This window comes from Ctenocephalides felis, unplaced genomic scaffold (assembly GCF_003426905.1).
Source record: "Ctenocephalides felis isolate EL2017-DRISC unplaced genomic scaffold, ASM342690v1 CF-g0.4_SCAFFOLD_01170, whole genome shotgun sequence".
Classification (NCBI taxonomy): domain Eukaryota; kingdom Metazoa; phylum Arthropoda; class Insecta; order Siphonaptera; family Pulicidae; genus Ctenocephalides; species Ctenocephalides felis.
The window spans coordinates 83127417-83136534 of NW_020537324.1; the positions used below are offsets into that span (position 1 = coordinate 83127417).

Below are 9118 nucleotides of genomic sequence, written 5' to 3' on the forward strand. Positions count from 1 at the left end.
CGAGTTTGACATATCTCGGCCGCAAAATTACCCTCGTATGCCCTCATACCATAGAACATCTTTTGACACTTTTTTACTTGAGAAATGTATGGGGACTAGCAGTCCATGAAATTGTATAAGGTCTATGAATTTAAGCCACTCCCTCCACATTTTTCGATTGCACTCTTTTTTGCAGGATACACAACCTGTTTTCCCCACTGAAAAAATGCCAAAATGATGTTTCGGCGAACAGGTCATTGTTGTTTTAGCTAATAATTAGCTAAATTAAATAATTAATACGCGCAGCATTTATGTAGTTTTAATAAAACACACGAAAGGAATATGGATATGGAAGATGCAGAGTGTAATTGATTGTGTTGAGGAAGATACATAACTTTTGTTGGTTAGCCAGGATTATTTATAGAATTTAACCATGGCGAAGCCATCGGCACCGAAGAATCCAGTGTTTTTAAAATCGCTAGGTTTACAGGTATTTACTTTTGCAAATTTTATACTTTTTTGTGTACAACCAAATATGTATATGTTTTTGTTTTGTTCAGGCTGCATCACAGAAAGAGGAAAGTTTATATGTACCAGGTTTCAAACGTACTATCAAACAATATATTCCATCAGTACCACCTGATATTAAGCTGCACGAATGTTTGGATTGTGGAGACAAGTAAGTTTAAGGAAAACTTTAACAGTCGTTACAAATTGTGTACCTAACTTTGACAGATGGTAATTTGGTAATGTTTAATGCTCAAAGGTACAAATTTAATATTTATATTTATGTGGTTAATGATTGCCAAAGTTTTAATTGAGTTTTGTATGTTTTGGATTTGATTTTGTTGTTTATTTCAAGGTTATACAAGATTGTAACGGATTTCTCACAAAAATTATAACTAAAATCTCTCACATTACTAACAATCATATATTAAAGTAGTAAGTAGATGTGCCAAGTTTCAAATGTACTATGAAACAATATATACCATCAGTACCACCTGATATTAAACTGCACTGTAAAAGTAAACTGCAATGTAAAAGAGTTTAACAGTCGTTGTATACAAACATAAAATTGTATATGAAAACTTTGACAGATGGTAATTTTTAAATGTTTAATAAATCTAATATTTATATTCATGTACTTGATAAAGGTCAAAGTTTTAATTGGTTTCGGACTTGATTTTGTTGTGTATTTTGAGGTTATACAAGTTTATAATAGATTTTTCACAAAAAAAGTATAACTGAAATCTCTCACATTAATAACAATCATTTATTAAAGTAGTAAGTAGATGTGCCAGGTTTTAAACGTACTATCAAATAATATATTCCATCTGATATTAAGCTAGACGAATGTTTGGATTGTGGAGACTATATATTTTCATTTGTTTCTATTAACCTGATTGACTTTCGTTTGTTTTTCGTGAAGTGATGCAAGTTTGTACTACAATTTACAAGTTTTTTCTTGCATAATACATAACTAAAATCTCTAATCTTACTACTAACTTCTTTCAAGTTTTTTTAATCTAGTGAGTAAATGTTTTAATCGTTAGATAAAAGAAAACTTTGTCATTATATACAAATGCCATATTTGTTGCTCCTAATGTAAAAGAAAACTTTAACAGTCGTTGTATACAAACACCAAATTGTGTATGTAACTTTGACAGATGGTAATTTTAATGTAATGCTCAAAAGTACAAATTTAATATTTTATGTGCATGATAAAGGTAAAAGTTTTAATTTGTTCTGGATTTGATTTTATTGTTTATTTCGAGGTTATACATGATTTTAACAAAAATTATTGATTGATTGATTGATTGATTTATTTATTTATTTAATTCTCAAGACAATAATACAATATAATTACATTTTAAAGCGTACAAATTATAAACTGAAGATCATATGAGATAATTTGATTAGGAGTTCATAGATAGCTTTGTATATATACATAACACTTAATATAAACTGACTAATTATAACTAAAATCTCTCACGTTAATAACAATCATTTTTAAAGCAGTAAGTAGATGTGCCAAGTTTCAAACATACTATCAAATAATATATTCCATCAGTACCGTCTGATATTAATCTGCATGAATGTTTGGATTGTGGAGACAAGTGAGTTTTTAATGTAAAAGAGTTTAACAGTCGTTGTATGCAAACACCAAATTGAATACGTAACTTAAATGGTATACATAACTTATAGATGGTTTTTAATGTAATGCTCAAAACCATTTAAAAATACTTTGCTAAGTACACAAAAGACATATTATTATAAAACTTGAATAAATTTAAATTATGTTGACAAATACCTTACAAAGTTAAGGGCAACGATGAGCACAACTTGATATTTGTATATAATTATAAAGTTCTCTTTCATTTAACAAAGGATTCAAAGAAATTAAACACTAAATTGTATACGTAACTTATAGAGGGTAATTTTAATGTAATGCTCAAAAGTACAAATTTGATATTTATATTTATGTGCTTGATAAAGGTCAAAGTTTTAATTTATTCTGGATTTATTTTTGTTGTTTATATTGGCGATTATACAAGTTTCTACCGGATTTCTCACAAATTTTCTTCTTACAATAGACATAACTAAATTCTGTCATCTTCTGTAATAATTGCTCTGAATCATTTACCAAAGTAGTAAGCAGATGTTTGAATTATGAAATAAAATATAACAGTTATTAAGGTGCTCGTCGATGTACCTAACTGTGACAAATATTTACCACAATAATTGTAATTTGTTCAAGCCCAAAAACTTTATATAGAAAATTTGTCGTTTCATGTCTTTTCTACTTTTATCAAAGTATGTTTTGAGAGCTTTTTTTATTAACAAGTTAGTATCGTTTATATTAAAAGTAGTTCTTTATAACAAAATATATAATGCGTTTCTGCCTTTATAGGGCTAATTTTTTTCAATCCCTGATAACAAATGAAAAAGAACTTTCTCATTATATACAAATACCGTACTTCTTGCTCCTAACTTCGATAGATTTTGTCAATGTAATTTTAATTTCTTTATATGTCCAAATATTAATTTGATAAAGATCAAAGTATTTCTTAAGGGTTCTGGGATTTGTTTTTGTTTCTAATAACAAGATTTAGTTCCGTTTGTACCAGATTTCTTACAAGTTTTTCTTTACAAAAGATATTAAATAATTCTTAGTGTTAACTTTTTTCAAGTTCTTTTTTTAAGTTTATAAATAAATGTTTGAATTTTGTAATAAAAGAAAACATAGTCATTACTTACGATCACCATTTTCATTGCTGTTAAATTAGGCAGACCTTTGCCAATTTTGTTTAAATGTCCAAATTTAATATTTATACTTACAAATTTGATAAGGATCAAAGTACGTTTTAAAGGATTCTGGGATTTGTTTTTCTTGAGGTGATATAAGTTTATTTCTGATAGCTTACAAGTTTATTGAAATTTGTCATCTTATAGCTAATTTCTTTCAATTATTCTTAAGCCAGTAAGTCAATGTTTTGGTCGTAAAATGAAAGAGAGCTTTGTCATTATATGCAAATGCCATATTCGTCAAATTTAATATTTATATTTACATATTTTATATTGATAGTTATTGATGAAAGTATGTTTTGAAGGATTTTGTGATTTGCATTTGTTTCTATTAACAAGATTAGGAAGCAGCGTTTGTTTTTCATAAGGTACAAATTACAAGTTTTTTCTTGCAAAATACATAACTAAAATCTCTAATCTTACTACTAACTTCTTTCAATTTTTTTTTAATCTAGTGAGTAAATGTTTTAATCGTTAAATAAAAGAGAGCTTTGTCATTATATATAAATACCATACTCATTGCTACTAACTTTGGCAGAAGTTTGTCAATGTAATTTTAATTTTGTTTAAATCTACAAATATAATATTTATACTTACATATTTGCTAACAATCAAAGTATGTTTTAAAGGATTTTGTGATTTGCATTTGTTTCTATTAACAAGATTAGGAAGCAACCTTTGTTTTTCATAAGGTTTTCATAAGTTTTTACTACAAATTACAAGTTTTTTCTTACAAAATACATAACTAAAATCTGTAATATTACTGCTAACTTCTTTCGAACTTTTTTATTCTGGTGATTAAATATTTTAATCGTTAAATAAAAGAGAACTTTGCCATTATCTACAAATGCCATATTCGTTGCTCCTAACTTTGGCAGACCTTTGTCAATGTAATTTTAATTTGTTTAAATCTAAAAATATAATATTTATACTTACATTTGTACTAACAATCAGAGTATCTTTTGAAGGATTTTGTGATTTGCATTTGTTTCTATTAACAAGATTGAGTTCCGTCTATTTTTCTTGAAGTAATTTAAATTTATACTTGATTTGTTACAAGTTGTCTCTCACAAAATATGTAACTAAAATCTGTAGCCTTAGTGCTAACTTCTTTCAATCTTTTTTAAACCATTAAGTCAATGTTTTGGTCGTAAAACAAAAGAGAGCTTTGTCATTATATACAAATGCCATACTCGTCAAATTTAATATTTATATTTACATATTTTGTATTGATCAAAGTATGTTTTGAAGGATTCTGTGATTTGCATTTCTATTAACAAGATTGAGTTTCGTTTGTTTTTGTTGAGGTGATACAAGTTTGTACTAGATTTATTACAAGTTTCCTCTTACAAAAGATATAACTAAAATTTATCATCTTAGTGCTAACTCCTTTCAATATTTTTATAAGCTAGTGAGTACATGTTTTAATCACTAAATAGAAGAAAACTTTATTATTACCGTACTCATTGTTGTTCTAACTTTGTGCTGGTTTTATCAATGTAATTTTAACAATGTAACTCATATTTATGTATTTGCTAAAGTTTAAACTATGTTTTATAGTTTATTGGAATATGTTTCTGGTTTAATTAACAAAATTTAGTGGCATTTGTTTCTCTTCAGTAAGTTTGTATTGAATTTTTTTTTCTTCCAAAGGATATAGTTTAAAATATTATTTTATTGTTAATTTCTTTGAATCCTTTGTTAAATGAAAGAGATTGTGATTATATACAAATATCAAGTTATACTCATCGTTGCCCTTAACATCGAAGGTATTTCATAAACATAATTTATTATGTTATATAAGGTATTTGTCAGCATAATTTAAATTTATTCAGGCTTTATAATATCATGTCTATTTATATTCTTAGCAAAGTATTTTTTAAATGGTGTTGCGATTTGTTTTTATTATCAAGATCAAGCAAGATTGAGTTGTATTTGACTTTTTTTTGAAGTGCTACAACATTAAAGTATTTTTTCCTTAAAAAAAAATGTTATTTTCGCGCTAAATATATTCAAATACCAAATTGTACTCATTATAACTTTGATAATATAATTTTAATTTGTTTATGGCCAAAAGCATTAAATATAATATTTATATTTATGTTTTTAGTACTATCCTCAGAGTATAATTATTTATATATGGGATTTATTTTTACTCTTGTTAAGGGGCACACCTAGTGTGACAACCTAAAAAAAGGCCATTTTTTGGAATAAAAAAAAACTAGTGAATCGATCTATTTAAAATTTTGAGGGTATATTTATACATGTTTTGAGAATACACAGTAAAATTTTTGAAATAAAATGTTAAATATTTTTGAAATGACACGCGATTTCCGGCGGCGCTAAAAAAGGTCCTTTTCTGCTGGAGTGATTACATCCTTTTCCGTTAATAAAACCAAAAACTATTTAAGATATCGATTTAAAATTTTTGTATGTTATTTTTAAAGGTATAACCTATCGAAATATAGAAAAATTGAAAATTCGATTTTTTGAAAATTTCACACTAGTTGTGCCCTTTGAGAACAATGTTTGTATTCTTGATTTGCATTTGATAAAAATTCGTACTGAATTTTTTAAAAATAATTTCTTCTCAAAAATATATAATAAATATTCAACATTTTATTGCTAAAATATATAATTTATGTAACTATGTCAATTGTATGTGTGCGAGTGTTTATATAAAAATATCTGTATATTTTTATTTTATCCAGATTTGTTCTCAAGTCTTCCTACGATATGCACGTGAACAGGCACACAGCCACAATAGAACATGTTTGCAAAATATGCCGACAAGCAAATGTCTTTCTCAACCCTTGTCAAGTTTTATCCCATGCAAGAAAACACACAAACTACAGTTTGAATGTAAATCAAGAAAATCTTAATCACATTACAATAACGCCTATAACACAATTGCAGTTCAAGACATCTTGCCTAAAGTTCTATGATAATGATCTGGATCAGGCTATGGAAGACTTTACGGGGGTGCGATTGACACCAAGTAGTAGTAGTAGTAGTAGTAGTTTGCAACAACCAGCAATTAATGTACCAGATTTGCAACAGCCACCTCAAGGACTTTTGATTTTACCCAACCAGAATGGTGTGCCGAATTTAATTAATCCGTTTTCTAATCATAATTTCATTCTGACTGATAATGGTCTGGTGGCTGTGCCTAATGTAGCGCCTAATTTGAGTCCATTCCAAATACAAGCACCAATTGCACCAGTGCAAGAACCGGTTAACACTAATCCTGCACCACCTCAGAAAGTTGAGATTAAGGAAAATATGAATGGGGGTTCAAAATCCTTGCTTAAAACACAAAAGAAAGTGGCTGAAATCAAAACTGCATCACCAGCAAGACAAGAATCATCTGCCACATCGACTCCTGAGCCTGCAAGAAAACCTACAGTTAAAATAAAAGACATAGGGTCTTTACTAAAACCTTCAGTGACTTCCAATTTGCAACAAGTCAAGACCGGACCTAGTCCAGTTGTTGCATGGGCCACAACCGGTGATAGAATTTGCATGGAATGTAATAACTATGTTAAACCGTCTTTGTCTCTAAAAGAACATTATTCAACATTGATTGGAATGTCCATACCGCCTACTTGTAAAATTTGCCAGATTCAATTACCGAGCAAGTGTGCTTTATCTTGTCATATGCGTGTGCATTCAGAACAACCGCCTTTTATTTGTCCAGATTGTGTACTCAAATTCCCAACGTACGGCCAATTGTTTGAACACATGACTAAAGTCTGTTTTCACCTTGATAAGCGTGTTAGGCAAAAATGTCCGGTTGAGAATTGCAAAGCCAAAGTTTTTCCCAATGTTGTGGCATATAAAAAGCATTTAGTAACATTACACACCAGGTCGATATTTAAATGCAACTTGTGCCCGATAGCTTGTTACACAGAAATTTCTTTAAATACTCATATGAATGAAAAGCATTTTGGTTGTTCGGAGACTGCCAGTCCGTACCACCAGTGCTCGTTGTGTCCGGATAGACTAATTCCTAAATCTAGGTTTGAACAACACATTGAAGAACATGTACAAACTGCTCCGAAAATGAATATGTATTTGTGTAAACACTGTAACAAATTCAATATGATGAGAAATAATCATGTTGTGCATATTGCAAATTGTCAAGGCCAAAAAACTGTTAAGAGACCTCAAGCGGAAGACAGCATCAGCATAGGTGGTGATGCGAAAAAAATTAAACTGGGCGAAGTTAAAGCACCAGCACCTGTACCAACACCTGCTCCAACTCCGACATCAACTCCAACACCAGCACCGGACAAATGTGTGATTAAATTGAATGTATCGAAAGCAGATGCTTTGAGGTCTGAAGCCAGTCCAAAAGTAGTCCTTACACCTTTACTTAACGGGGTAAAAAAGACAGTAAAAACTAATTGTTTTGATTGCAAACGTGAACTAAGTTGCACATTTACTGGAGAACATGAACGACAACTACCTATCAGATGTCCACAATGTTACAAAACCACTTCGAAGCAGCAAATGAATAAACTGCCGTGTCCTGCTTTGGTTAAAATCGACACCAAAGTACCTAACAAGGATAAAAAGTTGGTAAAACCTGAAAGCAAACCTGTGGACAGAAAGTTGATTGAAGTTGATGTTGAGGAGGTGCGTCCTAAAAAAATTGTGGAGCTGGACGTTGAACGAATGAGTGAATACACTTGGACTGTCAAGAATAAAGTGCAAAGTCTATTAAAGGATAATGGAGATAAACAAAATGATGTAACTGTGATAAAACTGGAGAAACCTAATGGCAACAAAGGTTTGTCAATATTACCAAGTAGTATAAAGATAATACCCAGAAAATCTTTGGACAAGGAAACAAAACCTGATAAAACTGACCTGACAAACACTGTCGGACCTCCTAGACCAGATACACCTTCACAAGACATACCCAAACCTGATGAAACAAAAGACTTGGCAGATACCGATGATGACAAAATGATAATTGATGAAACCAAGCAATCTGAAACTGAACAAACCAGTACAAGTCCTTTACCTCTATCCCCCGACTCAGAAGACTCCACCTCCAAAGACTTCCTATGCGCAGTGTGCCAATTCACCACCCAAGACCGTGACCAGTTCAAATTCCATGTAGCAACTCACCGAGACGTGGACACAGCCTACCAGTGCATGGAGTGCGGTCTAAGTTTTGCAGTCAAACCCACTCTGGCTAAACATTTGGCAATGAAGCATCTGATAGAGGACATCGATAACTACATTGCCTGCAACACGGATTGTGTGGACAAGGAAGCGGTGAGAGCTGCCTTGGCAAGTGTTATTGTGGGTACGACTGTGGAGGACGTTGTGGAAAATCAGTGCAAGATTTGTAAGGAGAAGTTTGAGACGGCTGCTGACCATGATAAGCATTTTAGGGTGCACGGTATGGCTTTTTTGAAACAGAAGGAATTTGATAAAATTACTTCGGAGAGTTAAATGAGATATGTTTAGTGATTGACAAATAATAATTGAATGATGATGTTAGACGAAACTATTGAAAGTGGAGTTTAGTTTATATACAATTATGTGCAACAGTGATTAATGAATTCATTTATAATATATATATATAATATTTATCTATATACGTAACACATTCTTTATATAAATTAAAATAAAATTTAAGTTTTACAATGGATATGAATCAGATATTTTTACTTTGTGATATCGATTTACAAGTGTATATATATATATATATATATATATATATATATATATATATATATATTTCAAAGTAACTAGCAGCCCATTCGTCAAAATAAAAAAGGTATAAAGTATTAAAAACTTTTATTTATACGTTTCGACA

General features: G+C 30.1%; 1 protein-coding gene across 1 annotated transcript; it reads left to right on the forward strand.

The window, feature by feature from the left end:
- Positions 1–246: 246 nt before the first annotated feature.
- LOC113367806 (zinc finger protein 532-like) lies at positions 247–8867 on the forward strand. Its single transcript, XM_026609386.1, has 3 exons — positions 247–469; positions 540–658; positions 5997–8867. Exons 1-3 carry the CDS (start codon positions 413–415, stop codon positions 8749–8751), a joined length of 2931 nt encoding a protein of 976 aa, XP_026465171.1. The 5' UTR covers positions 247–412; the 3' UTR covers positions 8752–8867.
- Positions 8868–9118: the final 251 nt, after the last annotated feature.